The sequence below is a fragment of the Toxotes jaculatrix genome, chromosome 4 (genome assembly GCF_017976425.1).
Source record: "Toxotes jaculatrix isolate fToxJac2 chromosome 4, fToxJac2.pri, whole genome shotgun sequence".
NCBI classification, from domain to species: Eukaryota; Metazoa; Chordata; class Actinopteri; family Toxotidae; genus Toxotes; species Toxotes jaculatrix.
In genome coordinates, this window is record NC_054397.1 from 539,724 (window position 1) to 561,233 (window position 21,510).

A 21,510-nucleotide genomic window follows, 5' to 3' on the forward strand; every position below is an offset into this window, starting at 1 on the left:
TCTGATCGGAGAAGCTCATCTGTGTTTAGGGTCAGAATGCGACAAAAGGCAAGAACACTGAGGCGACACCAACAACAGTTTGACGAGTTTGACGAGCCGAACCCTGCAGGCTGTTTGTGAAGGTTGCAGCGTCACGTTCAGTGCTTGTGACCTCTGACCCCATCAAGTCTGTATATATAGGAACAGGAGTCAGTGCACTAAAGTCAAAAGGCCAACACATTTAATAACGTGTTGGTTTGACCATCCAGCAGCTCCGGGATCAGCCGGCGTTCAGCCTGTAACAGCCAATCAGCAGCAGAGACAAACGGAGAGCTGGGTCTCTCCAGCTGACGACTCTCAGCTACAGTAACACACTCAGACACACCTCTGTGTTTCCCACCTGTGACCTCCTCACGTCCAGTCACAGAATCCAGCGGTGACATGATGTCGCTCGTGACAGAAAGAGCAGAAAAGAGATCCTGGAGCTATTTGATGTCCATCTTTCCCACCTGTCATAAAATCTGTCCTGTGTTAAATGTAATATATCAAATGAAGAGGACATATGAGCACATGAGACTTAAACTGTCTGTAAAATGAGACACAAAGAGAAGAGTTGAGAGATCTCCAAAGGATTTACATTTTACATTTATTGTGTAAAAGCAGTGAAACTACAGAATCAGATCTTTCAGAGCAGAATCATTCAGCAGCTATCACTGCTTCATGTGAGACATCAGGAGACAGTGAACACTGAGCACAGTACAGCAGAGGTCCAGGGTCCTGTACTGTGGAGCAGGATCTGTGGTTATCCAGGTAACTTCAGAGATTACCTGCTCCAGGTCAGGTTAACTTCAGAGGATCAGATCCAAAAATCAACAGCCCAAACTACTGACCAATCAGATCACTGGAAACACTGAGTCATCATTCCTACAGGATCCTGACAGGGACAAAAGAGTTTCCAATAAAGAAAGTGAATGATAAAGAGCGTCAGGTCAGAGGGAGAGTTTTTTCTTTAATGGGACAGAATTCCTGACAGACTCTGATTCCATCACTGCAGCTCAGAGTAACATGAGGAGACTTCACCTGGTTTTACCTGCTTCACCTGTTCACAGTCATTTGTTCCTGATTCAGTGAGAAACTTCAGAATAATTCTTCTTCTTATTGACAGTAAATCCTCAGTCTGACTTTATCAGCTGTCAGTTAGTTCCACCGTTTCTCTTCTGTTCTGCTCATGTGATCATGTTGTTTCCATCTCACCTGTGGATGAACCATATTTCCCCAGTCACTTATCTGTCACCTGTCTCCGTGTCTGGTTAAACCGCAGTGGGGTGAGCCGCGGTCCCTGCTCCGGAGCCGGCCCTCCTCAGCGGTGCATGCTGGGGGACTGAGGCAGGGCAGCAGCAGAAACAGCAGCCGGCTGACTCAACCTTCATTTCTGCTTCACTAACTGCCGTCCTGCCCTGTGCAGCCGGCTCTACCTGACAGTCCGCGGACAGTACTTGTTTTAACCGAGTCATGGACATCAGTGGACGACAGCTCACGGTTAGTTCAGCTGTTTCTGTCGGTAACGGAGTTACCGGCTGTCAAACCGAGCCAGACGATGAGGACAAGCTAAAGCTAACGCTAAAGCTTGTTGTCAGTGTTAGCTAGCTGCGCAGTTAGCTGAGGTGTTTACTTCTGCCTCACTTGCATCTGAAGCTAAAAGTGTTTTTAAGCCTTTGTATATCTGAGATGACCGCGTGTTTTTGTCATTTAACAGTAGAACCGACTCGGTTAACGTGGCAACGAACCAGTGAGACGTTAACTGCTATATCGCCCATAGCAACACGGTGAATTCGGCTATTCCACACAGGCTAACCCAGCTAAGCTAAGTTAGCTACTGTTGAAAAGTGTCTCGGCCTTGTAGTTTAATTAGCTTCCCTGTTTTTTTTTATCAGTAACCTTGCCTTTAGTCTCATGTCACATTAATCCTACTCCGATCGATTTCGATTCCACATCAGGACTCTGCTCAGCTAACCGTATCATTAGCGAGCCTGTTAGAAAGCTAGGCTAGATGCTAACCGATTTAGCTATGTTAGCTTGTTAGCTTCAGTGAACCACCATCGTCAGACAGGTGAGGAGGAAAAGGTGTGAAACTTTGCCTGAATCGGCAGAGCTCGGTCGCAGACTGTGAGATGAAGAGGCGGTGGTTTAACAGTTTGTGTTACAGCTGCTGCCATGCTCGGTGTGTCTGTCGGGGACTCGGGTTGTTGTGTTTGTTTTGGACATGGACTGTTGTCCGGGTCAGCACGGCCCGCGTGAGAGCTACCTGTTCTCAGGTGTTCTGAGAGATAAGGCCAACAAAGCAAATACCGGTTCCAGACGCCTCCCACTGACCCTGCTGGGTGGCGTGAAGGTGGAGACAGACTCTGGTCTCTGCGTCTCACTCTTCTATAATCTGTCTCTTTATATTAGAAAACTTTTGGGTCGCACTTTTTAGGTGAATGTTAGTTCCCAAAAATTTAACAGGAAGATTGGAACCAGTTTAATTATACAGTAGATGTTAATGTGGTGTGCTTTCAAACAGATCATGGTCTGACTACTTTCATTTATATAACCCAATATCACAAGTTTCCCTCAAGGGGCTTAAACAGTCTGTGCAGCATACCACCGCCTCTGACCCCAGACCCTCGGATCAGAACGGGAGAAACTGGGCCCTCCTCTGGGACGCACAGGAGATAAGTGTGTAGAGCACAGTAGATTTACAGTAGAGACGGACAGGATAACAGAACTACACACACACTATAAACACACAGTTGTTGTCTGGAGCTCAAACGTCAGATTGAGTTTTCACAGAAAAACAGCAAATCCTCCTAAATAATAAACCAGAGAGTGTTTTGTATCTTTGCCTGAAATGTGACTTAAATGATGAATTGATTAATGAAACAGTAACTGATAAATTTTCTGGTAGTTTACTGATTGAATCCATGCACAGACAAGCCAACACGTTAGCATGTACAGAGTAAAGTTTCCAGAAATGGGTGAGTGATAACTCGCATACTTCTTACTAAGAAACCTTTAAGATATTTTCTGTTTCTGTTGTTCTAATAAATCAACAGATGTGAAATGCTAAAATTCAGAGGCTCAGCAGACGTTTGGAGCTCATCCAGGAACTTTACAGGAGGAAGCAGGTTACAAGGACAAATTCACAGGGTTTTTTTGTTTGCTTATGTTTTATGAGGAAGTGTTGATAACCTGTGTGTCGAGGTGTTGGACAGGTAATTTCTGACAGTCAGAAACACATAACAGGGCTGGCTAAGAGTTGAGTAGAGAGGGAATCCATGTAAAACCAGGAGAGAGCCAGGATCCAAATATTGACAAAGCACTGTCAGTTTCTAAAGACTTCCGTCAGCAGGCAGTGTTTCTCTCCCACATGTTGCCCTGAGGTCGTTCACTGTGTAAATATCACATGAACTGAGGAGTTTATAAGTAGAACTTGTTGGGTCAGAAGATACAGACTGATGTGAGTCACCACAGTTTGTATTCCAGCTTCGTCTGAATCTTCTGGATCACAGCACTGCTTTCTCATTACCACTTTATTACTGTCAGTTTCGCACCAGTCTGTCCTCTGGTAGTGCTTCAAACCACACATCAGACTAATTGGTCCTGGAGCGTCACTGAGAACTGTCCTCATTAACTTCCTGTGTTTATGAAGTCAGAGTCACATGTTAATCGCGTGTATTTTTGAATACATGTCTGCTGTGTCCGGTTATTTGTTTCTGATCGCGTCTTTTCTCGCTGTCTCAGGTGTAGCCAGGAGGATTCGTTGACTGCCAGAGAATCATGGAGCCGGATGTGATCCGCATGTACTCCTCCTCTCCGCCGCCGATGGAGGACGGAGCAGAGGAAGAGGACGACGAGTTCGGAGACTTTGGCACCTTCTCTGGCATCGCAAACAGCATCAGCTTCACAGAATTCGACACCCCGACCACTTTTAACCAGACTCAAGCTTTGACCGCCACCTCTCCGCCAGAGCTCCTCAATAACAGAGGGGTGACGGGATTCAGCCACAGCTCCTCTAACGGCACCCACGGCCCTAACAATGACCTGTCTAAGGCTAATGGTGTCGTGCCAGTGAGCCACCTGGGCAGCAGTCCCTCAGAAAGAACTGAGATGAAGAAGGTCCTCTGCAGCTCCCTGGATTTCCCGGTGAGTGACACGGCTGGCGGCGAGCTCGCTGATTGCAATGGCGGAGGCTCAGAGGTGCTAACAAACGGGTTTGCAGCCTCTGACGTTCAGGGAAGCCCTTCCTCGCAGAATTCTGTCCACTCTCATATCAAAGAAACGTCCACAGAGGACATGGGCAGCGTCCCCGCCTGCAGCCCAGAGGACGACTTTGCGGACTTTGCTGCTTTTTCCAATGCTGAAGGACACCTCAGCCAGACGGCAAACGAGGACTTGGACAATCCTACGGGGGGTAGCTGGCTGGCAGAGACTGCCGACCAGCACTGTAACAGAGAGCAGGGAACGACTTCAGAGGACAATGTCAGGGACACAAACAGAACTGGACCCGACACGTCCAGCTGTGATTCCATATCTGTTCCCACTGAGGCCCCGGACAGCTCGTGCAGCACAGACCGGGGCTCTCACACAGATGCTGACTCTCAACAAAGGGACGTAGCCTTTGCACGGGACCACTCCGCCTCAGAGGCAGTTTGCACTAACAGACCCCTCACTCTGAACGGGGTGGGCGTAGCCGACAGGGACGAATCCAAAGACGACGCGGGCTGCAGTGAAAACGACCGCTCACCTTACGCACTCGGAGACAGCGAGGCGGGACAGTCTGACGAGAAGGGCTCTGGGAATGAGACAGAGACAGAAACGGAGACGGAGACGGAGACGTCTTTTGGCCGGCCGCTGTCGACAGATGCTCTAGAGGAGTACGGTGACATAAGCACCACAGGTTCAGTGCCCTCTCCGCCCCTGCAGGGGGACACCGCCACGCCCGCCGACCACAGCCAGCTGGCAGAGGACGATGAGGACTTTGGGGACTTCGGAGACGCTGGCACGTTCAGCGGTCAGGGCTTTGCCGATTTTGATCAGCTGGACAACCAGCAGGAGCAGAACTGTGCGACCCGCCCTGCCCCTGCACAGGAAGCTCCACACACTGAGGAGGAAGACGACTTCGGCAACTTCAACTCCCCCAAGTTTCACAGCCGTGGAGATGAGGGGCAGGGTGGAGACACGTTTGCAGACTTCCCCGTCAGCGACAGCTTTGGGAACTTTAGCTCAGCTGTTGCGGGCGCAGACGGTGAGGCGGATGCAGGGTGGAGCGCCTTCGGGGAGCAGCAGCCGGTGGAGGGGGAGTCCTGGGCGGCGTTCAGCACGGAGCAGAGCGTTGCTCCTCCTGCACAGAGCGGAGAGGAGGTGGAGGACGAGGAGTGGCACGAGAGTGAAGCTCCTGCAGTCACGGAAGAAACCAGCAGGACAGACAGACAGTCGGTAAGCACTGTGGGGAAACAAACTGGTCACACTGGGAAACTTCATGGCTGCAGAGTAGATCAGCCATGAACTCACATCATGATCCAACTGAAGTCATTTTATCTGTGTCGAGCTAAAGAACAACATTTCTGAATTACAAAAAACATGAGATTTTTCTCTTTTAGTTGAATCTATAATTTTGGTCCAATTTTTAGAAAAAGTCATACGACTGGTGTTTGTGAGAACTCTGCCTCCCAGATACAGTCGCTGCTCAGATCACTGAGAAACACTGAAAACATTCCCTCAGCCACAGATGTCTCCACAGATCGTGTCCCTGTGTCTCTGAATAAACCTGCTACGTTACTGTGAGCAGGTTTTTTTTGGTAGAAAATAGTTCCAATGAAAATCCATTTCAGTGAGTTAACAACTAAACTGTGTTGGGGTAGAGGGACACTCTGAGACCGATGTCTTAGAACCTGGACAAATAAAACCCAAACTCTGTGAGACACCTGGCATCACCATACAGGTGATGCGATCCCAGGTGGACAGCCAGTCACAAGTTTAGGTGTGAATCCACCCAAGACGTGTTGAGGACACATTCACTGTGTGAGCAGATGCGTGTGAATACATGTCATACGACTCGTGTCCTCTGAGAAAAATCACACGCATCAGGCGTCTTTGGTGATTTGGTTTGACTGGAGCACGCAGAGGAACAGACCCAGTCTGTGTGGGCTTCATTTCTTCTTCTCTTACTTCCTGTGGACCGGGCACAGGAAGTGCTTTGCTGCCTCTGACCTTCGTGAACAGAAGTGATGTGAGTTCATTTAGGTTTCAAACATAAAGATCATTATAAAATCCCACAGGACAGACAATCAGTCCATCTGAATAATCACGTGTAAATCAGCTTCGCTGTCTGTGTCAGAAAATAATATGAAATTACACAAAAGAAATCTGAGGTGTGTCTGAATCAGCATCCATGTTTTACATTATCTGTTTCCACTGAAATACAAATAACTGGATTTGTTGTTATCAGATTTTATGTTTTCTGTTCTATTTAAAATCTTAGTATTATAATATCTGAGAATGAAACGATCAGACGCCACCAACAAACAGCTCAGTACGACCCATCAGCCCATGCTGATGAACAGCGTGTTGGCTTATACATTTAAATTTGTTCTGTTACCTGCCAGCTGTCAAAGTCTGTATGTAAAATAATAATATTAAACTTTATTCAAGCAGAGTCAGTGTTTTACAGCGAGAAAAAAAAGGAAAACAAAAATATGACGACGTGTGAAAGCAGACGCGGCGCGTACAGCAGGAGGCGCTGCTGTCCACAGACACACAGAGGACGCTGGAACTCAGGCTCAGTTCCACGTCCTGTTCACACTCAGCCTGAGTTACAGCTGTTATACCAACCACAGTGTGAATGAAACGTTAAAGGAGGCGTCAGGGAGAAGGTCGAGCGCGGTGACGTGATCCATGAAGAGTGTGAGTGTGGAGGAGCAGTGACGCACACGCACCGATGCAGGCTCCGCCCTCAGGAATGTGACCTGCTCAGGTATTTGGAGTGAGGTGCATTCCACTCAGACTAACACACACTTCACACTCTGCAGCTCAGAGTGGGATTCATGCACAGCTGGAACAGGAACACCGGCACCTCCTGTTTCATCATGCAGTGTGGACCAGTATAACCAGTGTGACAGGGAGCACGGTCATGTGATCAGCTGTTCAGATTCAGACGTAGAGTTCGAAAATCCTCCCACATCTGTAGCTGCAGAGCTCCACACGGTGCCACGTGGCTGGTCCTATGTGCAGATGGTGCTGTTGTTATTAAATCGATCAAATGTTGTTTATTCATTTCCCATAAGCCCCAGACTTTTGGAGTGTCTGTGGTTGGTTCACGCCTGTAATGACGGCTCAGCGTCGGCGATGAATCCGAGTGGCGCCGGTGTCAGGACCTGTGCTGCTCTGATGTTTGTTGTTCGTGGGCGTTGGAGGCCTTTTGTAAACTCTGATGCGTCAGTGACGTCAGCCTGCTGTAGCTGGTAACGCAGCCGTGCTCTGCTCTCAGGATGAAGTCATCCTCTCCTCACAGAACGTTCCTTTCTGAGGATGCAGAACGTGGACAGAACCTCGTCTGACGAGTGAGCAGTGTTTTGGTGTATATGCTCCTGAGGACAGATCGGTGCTCGGTAACCTGCCCTGCAGAGTTCTCTGACTCCGAGCTGCTGACACGGGGCTGACACGGGGCTGACACGGGGCTGACACGGGGCTGACACGGGGCTGACACGGGGCTGCCACGGGGCTGACGCGGGGCTGACGCGGGGCTGACGCGGGGCTGACACGGGGCTGACGTTAGAGCAGAAGTTAGAGAAGCTGCACACCTGTCTGCAGACACAGTTTTAGCAGTGGACACAGGTGAGGCCAGGTCCTGGATGAACCTCATTTATCCATGAGCCTGTTACAGGAAGCTTCCAGAAGATTCCTGAGTAAGGTAGAAGGCTCTTTTATGGAAACGTTCATGTGTGTCACACGGCTGCTGTGCTCTCTGCAGGCGTCGCTGTCGAGCCGTCTGGAGAAGCTGTTTCAGACCAGCTTCCCTCAGACTGCTGTCCCCCCTGTGGAGGACAACGTAGTGTCCCTGAAGATCCTGCTGGAGCCTCCAGGGGACAAAGCACAGCCAGGAGCTGAGGAGGAGGAGAGGTCGCCATGCAGCAGGTGAGTGCGTGTCTCCTCAGTGTCTCCTGTCTGCTGAAGTCTGCTCATTCATGTTCGGTGGTCTGGTGTTTCATTAGAGTGTCGTCATTGCTTCTGATGTTAGTGGAGACGTTCTTCGTGTCTCTTCCTGTCCCTTCGTGTCCCTTCATGTCTCTTCGTGTCCCTTCATGTCCCTTCGCCTCCATCGTAGCGCAGCACAGAGACGCCTGTGCAGTGTTTTCTAAATCTCAGTCAACTGTTGTCTTTATGTCTTCGTTCCCGTCTTTGAACCCTGAAGCGTGTCACTGCCTTGTCTCTGACTCGTCTCATTGGTTGGTGCAGGTGTGTGCACGGCGGTGTGTGGACGCAGCTTCAGGACATCCACGAAGCGCTCGGTCTCAGATACCAGTGGGGGGGCTCCCACTGCAACAAGACACTGCTGTGCTGCCTGGGCATCGACACCAGGAACATCGTGAGTTCCTCTGGACCCTGTGAGCTGTGATCGTATTAGATCAGACCTGGATCCAGGATCAGATCGTATTATCAGACCTGGATCCAGGATCAGATCGTATTATCAGACCTGGATCCAGGATCAGATCGTATTATCAGACCTGGATCCAGGATCAGATCGTATTATCAGACCTGGATCCAGGATCAGATCGTATTATCAGACCTGGATCCAGGATCAGATCTCAGAAGGCTGAACTTCCACCATTTGTTAGTGACTAAAGTTATCAATAAAGCTCCAGTTCAGATCTGTGATCAGCTGTTGTTGGAGCAGATGTCCTACAGTTTTTAGATGCTGCTCCAACCTGAAGCCGAGCAGCAGAAGATCTGATATATTGATTATTGATCAGCTGATCAGCGGATCGTTTGCATGGACAGCAGCAGGACTCCGTGTGATGCAGCTGAGTAACTGAACCTTCTCTGTGTGTGCAGCTGTTCACAGGACAGAAGAAGCAGCCGGTCATTGTGCCTATGTACGCCGCCAGCCTGGTGAGTCGTCCTCACATCAGCTCTTCCTGCGCGTCCTGTCGGAGCGTCCTTAGTATCATGTGTTTCTGATGGAATTAGAAGGTAAAGGTCCTGAGAAAGTTGTGTCCTCTGCTTGTGGCTGTGTGCAGGGGATGCTGGAACCAACCAAAGAGCCCGTGAAGCCCGTCTCTGCAGCAGAGATGATCGCTTCCATAGCCCAGGCGCCTCCAGTGGCTCCAGAGAGCAGCTCCTGCCCCTCAGACACAGTCCAGGTGGGAGCTCCGAGTCTGCAGCAGACTCCACGGGAACATTCCAGACTCAGCGGTCAGCTGAGTGTTACTCCGACACACACACTCATCATCGTTCACACTCACTGATCAGTTTTAGGTGTAAACAGCAGGGGGCGTCACTCCCTCCCTCTGTGTGTTGAGTGGCTCTGACAGGTGTTTCTCTGACTCTGTGACCTCCAGCAGGAGGCGCTCCCACCCGTCCAGTTTGACTGGAGCAGCAGTGGCCTTACCAACCCTCTGGACGGTAGGTGACCCCCGTCGCTGCCTCCCTGCCCCCCCCCTCCACCCGCTCTTCTAACCCTCAGTGTTTCCAGATGTTCAGTGTCTGTCCACGTCCACCGATCCACAGCTGGACAAACCCTCAGGGGCCAGAAGCTTAAAGTGTGAACACACAAACACAGGAATACACACACTGCTTCTTCTCATGCAGCTGTCACTGTTTTATCATGATCATGATTGTGATCTGATCAGATCATGATCATGATCGTGATCTGATCAGATCAGATTCGGTTTCTCTGTGTGACGTGACACGCTCTTCTGTGGGAAATGGTGTGTGCGTGTTGTTTGTGTGTACACATGGTTTGTTTATTTGCCCCTGATGGTGAAAGCGTGTGCAGCATGGTGGCGTGTTCCCGTCCTGACTGAGCGTGGAGACGTCAGGCAGTAACACCGCCTTCATTAAAGGACAAATCCACATGAAAGACGTAGCTCTGTCCGTACGGGACAGGAAGCCGTGAGACGCTCAGCCACTGCTGTGGGTCTTTGAGTGATCCGTTTGATCTGTGATGTAAATGACATGTAGACACACACACACACACACGTCTCCTGCAGCTGTGGGCAGCCTCAGTCCAAACTGTGGATCCCCTGCTTCTCTCTCGGTGCGTCCCCTCTGAGACGTACGTTCGCCCTGAGAACTCGTGATGTTTATCGTGTTTGTTGAAAACATAAGAGCTGCAGGTTATTTGACCTCAGTCACAGATCCACAGGGACTCTGTGGAATTAATCACACTGATGTTAGCAAACTGAGTCTGGAGTCAGGTGATGCTTTCACCTGATCAACCAGCTGATAAATCAGCGGCCATGTTGGATTTCTCCTTTAAACCTGAAGCACTTTGACTCGTTAGTGTGTTAATGAACATGTGAACAGCTGCTCTGCATGAAGACTTTGGTCAAACCACCCTAACATTCCTCATTCAGTCGACTGATCACTGACACTGCTGCATGTCTCTGGTTTCCTCTCTCTCTCTCCCTCTCTCTCTCTCCCTCTCTCCCTCTCTCTCTCTCCCTCTCTCTCTCTCTCTCTCTCCCTCTCTCTCTCTCTCTCCCTCTCTGTTTAACCTCGGCCGCCCCCTGGCTCTGCAGCGAGCGGAGGCTCGTCTCTCTTAAACCTGGATTTCTTTGGTCCTGTGGAGGATTCAGGCTCCACCAGCTCACCATCCATCCCAGGTCAGCAGCTGCTCCCGGCCTCCTCCTCCTCCCCCTCCCTCCCCCTTCCCCTCCTCCTCCTCCCCCTCCCTCTCCCCCTCCTCCTCATCCTCCCCCTCCCTCCCCCTCCTCCTCCTCCTCCCCCTCCTCCTCCTCCTCCCCCTCCCTCTCCCCCTCCCTCTCCCCCTCCTCCTCCTCCCCCTCCCTTCCCCTCCCCCTCCTCCTCCTCCTCCTCCTCCTCCCCCTCCCTCCCCCTCCCCCTCCTCCTCCTCCTCCTCCTCACCTCCTCGTCTGTAGATTAACCTTCCATCTCTGCTTCTCGCTCTGTGTGGTGATGGTGTGTGTGTCTGGATCCAGTCACTGCTCACAGAAGGTGGTTTAGCTGTGGGTATGTCCCTCGTCCTCTTTGAGCCAGGTGCTGTGAACTGTCCTCAGTTTGAGGAGACGGATCCCACAGAGACCAGACGCAGCAGGTGACTCTGCCTCCCACTGATCAGCTGTTACACAGTTAGCATTAATGAGCTGCAGCTGATAAACCTGAGACGCTGCCCGACTGACTGAACGTGTCCGGGTCAGGAGACGTTCTCCGTCTCCTCACTGACTCTGGACTCTGGACTGTCAGTCACCACCAGCTCACAGAGGACAGGGTTTTAGCACTGATTGTTTTTGATTGGTTAATCCGTCCGTCCATGCTTTGGTGCGTCTCTGGGCCGTGTTAATTGGACTGTGATTAATTATGGGATTAGGGTTTATTGTTTCATAGTTCTGGGACACAGGGGTCAGAGGTCGTCCTGCGTGGTCTGACTCGGTGAGCGAGCAGAGTCGAGCTCGGTGCGATGTGACCGGTTTCCGTCTGTCCTCTGCTCCGTCTCGGTGAACCTGCACAGGTGTTTCTACCTCCATGACTTTTCTTGTCTCCGTTTCAGGCGTGGACCCTGAGCTGTACGAGCTCACCACGGCCAAGCTGGACCCCGGCAGCTCGGGCAGCCGGGTGGCAGACGCGTTTGCCCGTCTGATGTCCACCATGGAGAAGACCAGCACCTCCACCAGGTCAGGGGTCATGTGATGTCTCGCTTCCTTTGTGAGAAGACGCTGAGATGACGTGGTCAGGCTCAGGCTCCTCCTGAACATGGCGCTCACGCTTCATCAGATCTGACTTTATTCCATTTGCTTTGCTTGATCTGTGGCGTTTTCCTGTGTCTGTGGTAAACAGGTGTGCAGCCTGATCTCACCTGGTGTGTGCGTCTTTTTTCTCTTCCTGTTTGACAGGAAGCCAAGGAAAGACGAGAATCTGAGCGAGGAGGCGGCCAAAGTGATCGCGGGTCTGCCCGACCTCTCCTTCATGCAGGCCAAGGTGCTGATGTTTCCCACCACGCTGACGCCGGTCGGCTCCCAGGCCGCGTCGGACTGAACCCCGCTTCCCACTGACCCCGCCCCCTGGCAACCCTCGGAGGCCCCGCCCACCCTGCTTGTTTGGTCCCGCCCACAGACTCAGTCCATTTTATCAAGTTGTCGTCTTTTTTTTTGTTCTCTCAGTTTCTCCCTTTCATACTTTTAACGGTTGTGCTTTTGTTTTTTGACATAATTTTTCAAAATAAAGCGAAGCGTTTATCATCAGGGGAACAGCTCAGCCGACGGCCTGCACGTCTAACACAGTAGGAGGTGATCGTTTCTGTAGGAAGGTGTACACGTGTGTGCTGTTGATGTGTAGAAGAATCATCGTGTATATAATCAGGGATTCAAATTTCTTTTCCTTCTGTTTGTTTAGATTCTGAATGATTTTTGTTGGAGGATGATTTTCGTCTGTGGTGGGAGTGTGTTCATGTCTGTGAAGGAAACACTGGCTCAAGCTCTTTGAATCAAACTGAAGTGGAATATATATATATGAGCATAAGAAATTCATACATTTATAATCATATATAAAACCTATATAAATATATTTATGGACTTGAAACCACACTGCCTGCAAAATCCAGCTGAATGTTTCATCCCCATGTTGTTTAAAGGCCTTAGTTTTTACCCTCAGTCAGTTTTTACCCCCCCCCCCCCCCGCCCCCTCCTTTTTATTCTCGAGTCAAACGCCCGTAACCCTGCTGACTTGATGTGTCCACTTTTGTCCTTTGGAGCTTTTATTTTATTCCCGGTTGGAAGGTTTTGGGTTTCGGTGCAGATGCTGCTGCTGTTCAGGCCGATGGATAAAAACAAGTTTCCTTCCTTGTTTGTGTCACTGTTTGTTTTTGTTGTTCGGGGGTAAAAATGGGACGTTGTGATTTAAACCACTGAAGCTCTGACGGTTTCTCAGCAGTGAAGGTCGACTCACATCAGAAGGGAATTAAGGGACCAATTTCTGCATCGCGTGTTGGTTTGTACACTGTTCTTCATATGAAGTGCTTTTTGTTGTCACGACTCTTCTTCTCTCATGTTCCTTTTTTTTTTTTTTGGCTCATACTACTGTCAGCCCCGTCTCCCAGGAGGATTTTGCACATTGTAAAGATGAAATGGATGTAATCATAGTTCACTGTGGCTTTAGACTGTGTACAGTTAAACTATGGACTGTAAAATGTACGGGAAAATTCCTATGGAAAAAAACTGAATCACTTGAAGAGCCTGTCAAAAGGTTATCGTGCATGCCCAGGTTCTTTTCAGACTACAAGTGTGTAAATTTTACTTTTAGTGTACACAAGAAATTAAAATAATTTAAGAGAAAAATGAACTTCTCTGCTTGTTTCTGTGAAACGTTGCAGATGGAAACAGTGAACTGCTCTGAACAGAAGGTCCTGAATCATCCAGCTGATCCAGGACCAGAGGACACGTCACAGCTACTCATCAGACAGGATCTTAGTCTGTGGACCAGGACCCTCAGGTCCTCTGTACTCTGAGTCTCTCAGCTGAAACAGAGTGAAGCAGCTTTTATGCTCCGTGTAGTTTTTATTTGATTCCATTCGCTGTTTAAAATCAGTCGTATTTTATTATCAGTGGTGTTGGTTTAAATCCTTCTGACTGGTTTTGTTGTGACAGGCTCAGTTGGATCTATGGTGTACATTAGTCAGTCGTCTGTCACTGCTACAGAAGGTGCTTTACAAATAAAGTTGGACTGACTGATAAATATGTCTGACACAGGCAACATGTCCCCTCCCACAGTGACCATCAGCTGCATCACAGCCTGAGACAAAGGAAACATTGACCTCTGCTGGTGGGAGGCTGTAACTTCACCTCACACCATGAGGAGGATAACATGGGAACTATGGGACTTTAACACTTAGAAGACTGAAAGACGTGAAGCATGTGAGAGAGACGGAGACGTTCTTTTTCAGAGAGAGAGAAACAGGACATCAGGACAGTCAGGACACTCTGGAATCTGAAAGCTGTCCCTCTAACATCGTCCACTTCCTGTGTATCATGTTCTATATGTTGCATGTCCTTCTCCTCCTCTCCTCCATTCCCAGCTGTCCTATCTTCCTCCTCTTCCTCCTCTCACCCAGCCCGGCCCTCAGCAGGAGGGTCCCCCATATGAGCCAGGTTCTGGTCCAGGTGTCTTCAGCTGTTTCTGCTGATCTGGGGTCAGACTCTGGAGCTGTATAAATAACACTGAACTCCTCTCACTTCTCAGTCCATGATGCTGGAGGTCTCTGTGGGATCCAGACCGTCTGCTGCAGGATCCATCTGGGACCATCACATGTCCTGATGGGGCCGATGACGAAGAACCTGAACATGTGAGGAGCCTCATACTTTTACACAGTATTGTTTATCACTCAGTGGTGGAATGTACCTAACTACAGTTACTCAGTTACTCAGTTACTGGTCCAAAACACAGCAGAGGAACAACTAGAGAAAGTTGTTGAAATATTTTTCCAGGTGACAGAGGAGAGAGGTGCTAACCAGCAGACCCGGAGGAGACGTTCATGGAATGTGTCCCACTTTCCTCAGAGTTCAGTAAACTGCAGAGACTCTGTCTCACAGTGAGCTGCTCTAACAGGAGCTCATATCACCGCCCTCACACACGGACTCCTGCCAGAGGACTACACTACCCATGATTCCTGCCCCCTGGTATTTCCGGGTAGGTAGCGCTGACAGCCATATTTGATTCGATTATGCTGTTGTGCCTGCGACAACCAGTTTAACCAGTTCTCAACAAAAACGGTGTTTTTTTCTTTCGTACGAGGCGGATTTAAGCTTCACCGCGACCGACTCCAGCTGCTTTCACAGTCACGACCGCTTATAACCTGTAGTCAACGATGAATCCCGAATAGTAAGTGGGACTTTTCATGTCGGTTTTGACAGGTCCGGCTGAGCTGTCAGCTTAGCTGGAGAGCTAAGCTAAACTAAGCTAGGCTAACGTTAGCCGTCCGGGCGGACCGGTACAAGATGAACGTCAGCTGCTTTGTCTTCGGTGCTCGGTTAGCTGCAGCCTGTGCGCACTATCGAATGACAGCGGTGATGTTCACCACCGAACTCAAGTCCGTCAACGTTTTCTGATCAATAAGACACCGATTAAAGCGACTGACTGTCGGTGTTTGGTCCGGAGTGTGTTTTAGCTCACTGACAGTAAGTTCGTTGGACATAGCGTCAGAAGCTAGGAAGCTAACTGCGTAGCTCACCGGAGGATCCGGCCGTTGAGGGAGCTGCTCGATTAGACTCGTGTTGCGGCGGATTTCTGGCTCGGGGCTCGGGGTACAGCTCCGCCGGTAAACACGACGCCGACCGAAATGTGTGAACCGGCCCGCGGAGATTTAACGGTAAATTCAGCGTCATTTATTGGCCGCAAACAGGAAGTTGGAACATTTGTTCCCGATGTGGAGTTGGGTGATACCAGACTGGACCTCACTACACGGCCGAAACTACCGAAGATCTCTGTTATGGATCCGTCTGCCGGGTGTTGTTTCGATCAGTCGATCAGTCCTTTAATTCATGAAATGCCCAGTCCAGGTGACACCCCCCACCCCCCGCAAGAGATTGACTTTACCGTCTGTGTTAGAGTTTAGTCCGTTAATCAGCAGATAGTCTGATAGTCGATTAATCGCTGGAGTTATACATGAAGTCAAAACATTTCGCTGTCCCAGGTAAAGCTTTGTCAGTGTCTCTGTAACTACAGACTGAATGTTTTGGTCTGTTACAGGTGGGGGCGGGGCAAACAGCCATTTTTACCATTTTCTGATATTTTATTAACGATTAATCGAGGAAACCATTGGAAGACTAATGTGTCAGTAATAATCATGGCTGTAACAGCTCCTGATGTCAGAGACAGTCGCTTCATCGCCGTGGCTTTATCTTCCACTGACCAATCAATCACGTTAAAGCCACAACTAACTTTTTTCCAGTTATCGTGTGGACATCAGAAAAACAGAGAATGGACAAGATCATGTCTTCAATTGTCCAAATGTCCAATCCAGTTTACTGTGTGTGACAGAGACGAGCAGCTGAAACCTGAGAAATCACTCCTTTTGTTATATGACTGAAAAAATTAATCGATTTGTGTAATTTTTGAATTGACTAAACTCCACGTGTCCTGTTGTTGAATTTCCCAGTTCTAGGCAACAGGGTTATAACTAAGTACCTGTGTAATTATATATCGTAATTTTAGTGCTGAAGTGATTAATCAATTGATTATCAGCAGTTCTGATGAGTCGTTAATCATTACAGATATTTAATAAGCAGAAATACCAAACATCCTCTGGTTCCAGCATTTGCTGCCTTTTCCTCTATTTTATATTTTTTGTGAAGTGAATATTTGTCAGTTTTGAACAGTTTGGTGGGAAAATAAACGCCAGTTTCATTTCTGTGAATGTGAAACAGGCTGTTTGCTTCATTAATCAGTAATTAAAGTAATTATTAGTGACGTCCTTGATTCACAGTGTTTGTTCTGTAATGATGCTGCTTTGATCCCAGAGCTTTAAAACACTAAATAACATCAGTACTTTTCATTGCTGAGCTTTAGCAGTTTTTACTCTTAATAAAATAATCAGTCTGCTCTGAGCCATCATCATTGCCTCAGATGATTTTGTTGTAATTTTCTGTGGATTCACAGCTTTAACGCTAACGTGGTTTTTCCTCCTCCGTCCTCACAGTGACTATTTATTCAAACTGCTCCTGATCGGTGACTCTGGTGTCGGAAAGTCTTGTCTTCTTCTCCGGTTTGCAGTAAGTGTGTGTTTTTACGCTGTTGTAAGCGCTGTGATGGTTGATAATGCTGCAGGTGTCCTATCTGCCACTCAGACTCACCTGTGCGTTCTGTGTTCCCGTAGGATGACACGTACACAGAGAGCTATATTAGTACCATTGGTGTGGACTTCAAGATCAGGACCATCGAGCTGGACGGGAAGACCATAAAGCTGCAGATAGTAAGGAGTGATGGAGACTGTGTGTGTGTGTGTGTGTGTGTGTGTGTGTGTGTGTGTGTGTGTGTGTGTGTGTGAGACTGTGTGTGTGTGTGTGTGTGTGTGTGTGTGTGTGAGACTGTGTGTGTGTGTGTGTGTGTGTGTGTGTGTGTGTGTGTGTGAGACTGTGTGTGTGTGTGTGTGTGTGTGTGTGTGTGTGAGACTGTGTGTGTGTGTGTGTGTGTGTGTGTGTGAGACTGTGTGACTGTGTGTGTGTGTGTGTGTGTGTGTGTGTGTGTGTGTGAGACTGTGTGTGTGTGTGTGTGTGTGTGAGACTGTGTGTGTGTGTGACTCTGTGTGTGTGTGTGTGTGACTCTGTGTGTGTGTGTGTGTGTGTGACTCTCTGTGTGTGACTGTGTGTGTGTGTGTGTGTGTGTGTGTGAGACTGTGTGTGTGTGTGTGTGTGTGTGTGTGTGTGAGACTGTGTGTGTGTGTGACTGTGTGTGTGTGTGACTCTGTGTGTGTGTGTGTGTGACTCTGTGTGTGTGTGTGTGTGACTCTGTGTGTGTGTGTGTGTGTGTGACTCTCTGTGTGTGACTGTGTGTGTGTGTGTGTGTGTGTGTGTGAGACTGTGTGTGTGTGTGTGTGTGTGTGTGTGTGTGAGACTGTGTGTGTGTGTGACTGTGTGTGTGTGTGTGTGACTCTGTGTGTGTGTGACTGTGTGTGTGTGACTCTGTGTGTGTGTGACTCTGTGTGTGTGTGACTCTGTGTGTGTGTGTGTGTGACTCTGTGTGTGTGTGTGTGACTCTGTGTGTGTGTGAGACTCTGTGTGTGTGTGACTCTGTGTGTGTGTATGTGTGTGACTCTCTGTGTGTGACTGTGTGTGTGTGTGTGTGACTGTGGGACTGACGGGCTCTGCTTTGGTCTCACAGTGGGACACGGCCGGTCAGGAACGTTTCCGCACCATCACGTCCAGTTACTACAGAGGAGCTCATGGCATCATAGTAGTTTACGATGTGACGGATCAGGTCAGTGCTTCACAGGACAAACGTTTCAAAGGTTTGGACGTCCTTTAACCCTGGGGTGAAATCACTCGGGCCTCAGACGCTTTCAGCAGCTGGTCCTTTAAAAAGTCCAGTGCCTAGTCATGATGCAGTCGCACAGTGTAATGATTTAATAAGCTGTAATAAGATGAACAGTAGCTCAGGGCTGATTCAGTGCAGGACGTCAGGTTGGAACTGGCTTCCTCCCTGTCACTGAGCTAAGAGGCTAAATCACAAACTGCCATTTTCTCTTAAACTACTTCTTTATTGTTTCCATATATTAAAGGTGTGTGAGAAAAACACAGAACACTTTTCATCTGCGTCCTCAGCGTTAACCTCCACAACCTCTGTCTCTGACTCTAACACGAAGAACAGGAACACAGACACTCCAAACTACAGTCAGTGAAACAACCAATCAGAAGCACAGAGCAGGCCTTTCAACAGCAAGGCTGTTACCTGTAGAGAGCAGGACGTTTTACTGTGTGTGCTCTGAGCTGTCAGGTTGAACATGTGTAACATGCAACTTCGTGTCCTTTCAGAATCAGATTTATTGGCCAAACAGGTGAACACCTCCCAGGAGCTCACACACTAATACAGCAGAACTTTCACTTAAATATCCGATAACAGAAAACTGAGCTGTTGACCTGCTGTTGACCTTCCTCCCCTCAGGAGTCCTTCAATAATGTCAAACAGTGGCTACAGGAGATCGACCGCTACGCCAGCGAGAACGTCAACAAGCTGCTAGTAGGCAACAAGTGTGACCTGACAACGAAGAAGGTTGTGGATTACACCACAGCTAAGGTAGGTGAGCCGTGGCTAACAGGAGAACACACACATGAATAAAGACATGCGTGTTTATACAGACGCCAGACATCTGGAGCTTTCAGAGTTTAACTTGTTTCCTTCTCCAGGAATTTGCCGACAACTTGGGGATCCCCTTCCTGGAGACCAGCGCCAAGAGCGCCACCAACGTGGAGCAAGCCTTCATGACCATGGCGGCCGAGATCAAGAAGAGGATGGGACCCGGGGCCACCGCCGGCGCCTCGGAGAAGTCCAACGTCAAGATCCAGAGCAAGCCGGTCAACACCTCGTCCGGAGGCTGCTGCTGAGACCCGAACACTGCCACGACCTGAATCCACCCCCGAGCCCACGACCAGTCTCAATGTTACCATGCTCCACAGGGAAAGACCACCAGAGGGAGAGAGAGAGAGAGAGAGAGAGAGAGAGAGGGAGAGAGAGAGAGAGAGAGAGAGAGAGAGAGGGAGAGAGAGAGAGAGGGAGAGAGAGAGAGAGAGGGAGAGGGAGAGAGAGAGAGGGAGAGAGAGACAGGAGGAAGACTTTGAGGGGACCGGTTTGTAATTGTGTGTGCAGCTACAACACCAGATTCCCACCCCACCCTTTCCAAGTCAGCAATAGGACGGTAAGCCCCTCCATACCCACAGAACACACTCATACTGGAAACACACCGTTTTTAACAGTGTGTGAAGTTAACCAATGAAAACATGACACATTCACCACTTTTCTTCTTTGTTTTGTTTGCCCTGCTCTTCCTCTGAGTTTGTTTAGTCACTTTTCTAAACCTGAAAAATAAACAGGAAGTCCTTATTTAGCTGTGGATAACAGCACGACTTTGGCCTGAATCTCCTCAGACTTAATGTGAATTGGTAAACACTTCAAATGAAGCACATGCTTAAACCAGCATCATGCATGTTAGAACTGATCACATGCTCCCTCAGCTGCATCTGGAATTCAGTCATGAAGCCGGCGGCTTCCTGCCCAAACCACACCCAGGAAACGCTGCGTTAACGTCACCTGCTCCACCTTCACAGTGTCGCCCCTGACAACCATGTGCCAGTGCCTTCGTGGCAGGAGATTACACGACATTATGCCTCCGGTGCTCTTGTGTTGTTGGCATATTCCCCTCATGTGCCCACAGTGGTGATTTCTTAAAGAACCCACGTTGTATGATAGCAGTTAACATTCCTGTATATGTATATATCTCTGTGTTAGGCTCTGTGTGTGCTCTGCTGGTGTTCATCATACAATAAGCATGTGCTACATTGGGAGATGTGACGTCGGCCGTGTGTATTTCTCTGCTAATGTTTCTCAACCAACAGCACAAACACAACAGGAGAATCTCCACCTGCTCCAGAAGGATCTACAAACTGTATATATTTATACATAAATGTAAGAAGTGATTTGCGGAGTGTGTAGAGAAGCAGGCGACGCGAATGACATGATACATAGCTGGAGTTAGTAATCTCGGCACGTGATTTGTGGCTGCGGACATAACATTTTGTGGCACAATGTCTACTATTAAAAGAATGAAGGAGATCTTTGATAAGTGTTGGTCCTCGTGGTGTTTTTCCTGCTCACTTCTTCTCTGCTCTCACTTCCACCTTCGCTCCACTCGTTTTTTCCACGTACCATAAGCTGAGAGGAATGATGACCTTTGACCTACATCTCTCAGGCTGCGGTTGTGTTTTCCCTGGGCCTCAGACCTGGATTCGCTCGGTGGCCTCTTTATTAGGAACCTGTAAGTCTTTAACAGTCTGATTTCAGTTTGGTTCTTAAATCTTCTTCTTCTGCTGACATGAGCTGTAATCTGCTTTTATATTTACAGCAGCACTGTAACTCCAGACCTCTGACCTTATGACAGAGTTAATCCAACCACTGCTGCTCGTCCAGGTCATGTTTGAGAAAGAGCTGCAGCAGTTTTTATCCCAGTTGAAAATGAAGAAAAGAAGAAAAATGCTCGTACAGTGTGTAGTAAGTGTTCAATCATCACATAATTGTTTTAGTGATTGTTTAAAGCTGCAGCTTCTGATGTGTGAAGATTTTGTTTTGTTCTTTGTCGTACCTGATCACCAGCTGAACATCTCGGGGTTCGGGGCTGTTGGTCAGACGAAACCAGGTGACGTCTTCAAAAGACATTTGAAGACGTCACCTTGGGACGTGAGAAATTATGATGCACATTTTCTAACAGGTGTTAACGGGTTCACCTGTGCAGTCTGTTGCAGTTTAATAGCAAAAGGCCAAACATGAGGGACGGTCTGATTCAGACAGGAAGTCTGATTCCTCGCTGCATAAATGTGCTTCTCTTTCAGACTGTGAGCGTTTCTGTCGCTGAGGAGAAACTGTGCTGCAGAGATTCTTAGTATCCATAACCTGGGCCATTCAGTGGCTTATGAGATAAAGATAAACCTTATGGTCCCACGTTCACTGTGAGGCTGGACATCTCAGTCCAAACTGTCCTCCTGTGTGGTGAAGAGAGTCCTGACTGTCCTGATGTCTTTCAGTCTTGTGTGTGTGAAAGTCCCAGAGTTCCCA

At 48.8% G+C, this 21,510-nt stretch overlaps 2 protein-coding genes across 7 annotated transcripts; both read left to right on the forward strand.

The window, feature by feature from the left end:
* The first annotated feature begins 954 nt into the window (after positions 1–954).
* aftpha (aftiphilin a) lies at positions 955–13,526 on the forward strand. 6 transcript variants are annotated; one of them, XM_041035388.1, is made up of 11 exons: positions 956–1,106; positions 1,301–1,518; positions 3,763–5,457; positions 7,991–8,154; positions 8,476–8,605; positions 9,073–9,129; positions 9,258–9,380; positions 9,579–9,642; positions 10,761–10,844; positions 11,750–11,873; positions 12,093–13,526. In XM_041035388.1, the coding sequence occupies exons 3-11, from the start codon at positions 3,799–3,801 to the stop codon at positions 12,232–12,234; spliced, it is 2,547 nt and encodes an 848-aa protein (XP_040891322.1). In that variant the 5' UTR covers positions 956–1,106; positions 1,301–1,518; positions 3,763–3,798; the 3' UTR covers positions 12,235–13,526. The 6 variants fall into 6 exon arrangements, 5 of the variants coding, with proteins under 5 accessions (XP_040891326.1, XP_040891322.1, XP_040891323.1 ...); XM_041035389.1 differs by having other exon boundaries at positions 9,582–9,642; XR_005893930.1 differs by lacking the exon at positions 12,093–13,526 and having other exon boundaries at positions 955–1,106; positions 9,258–9,432; positions 11,750–11,805.
* Positions 13,527–14,907: 1,381 nt separating this feature from the next.
* Positions 14,908–20,518, forward strand: LOC121180228 (ras-related protein ORAB-1). The gene is made up of 6 exons (XM_041035449.1): positions 14,908–15,072; positions 16,889–16,961; positions 17,066–17,161; positions 18,070–18,165; positions 18,850–18,981; positions 19,092–20,518. Exons 1-6 carry the CDS (start codon positions 15,059–15,061, stop codon positions 19,287–19,289), a joined length of 609 nt encoding a protein of 202 aa, XP_040891383.1. The 5' UTR covers positions 14,908–15,058; the 3' UTR covers positions 19,290–20,518.
* Positions 20,519–21,510: the final 992 nt, after the last annotated feature.

Excerpts from the sequence above, each read along its gene's own strand:
- aftpha (XM_041035388.1), top strand. The coding sequence starts at position 3,799 with ATGGAGCCGGATGTGATCCGCATGTACTCCTCCTCTCCGCCGCCGATG. Across the intron at positions 5,458-7,990 it reads GCAGGACAGACAGACAGTCG|GCGTCGCTGTCGAGCCGTCT; the intron begins GTAAGCACTGTG and ends TGCTCTCTGCAG. Across the intron at positions 9,130-9,257 it reads CTATGTACGCCGCCAGCCTG|GGGATGCTGGAACCAACCAA; the intron begins GTGAGTCGTCCT and ends GGCTGTGTGCAG.
- LOC121180228 (XM_041035449.1), top strand. Across the intron at positions 16,962-17,065 it reads GTCTTCTTCTCCGGTTTGCA|GATGACACGTACACAGAGAG; the intron begins GTAAGTGTGTGT and ends GTGTTCCCGTAG. Across the intron at positions 17,162-18,069 it reads AGACCATAAAGCTGCAGATA|TGGGACACGGCCGGTCAGGA; the intron begins GTAAGGAGTGAT and ends TTGGTCTCACAG.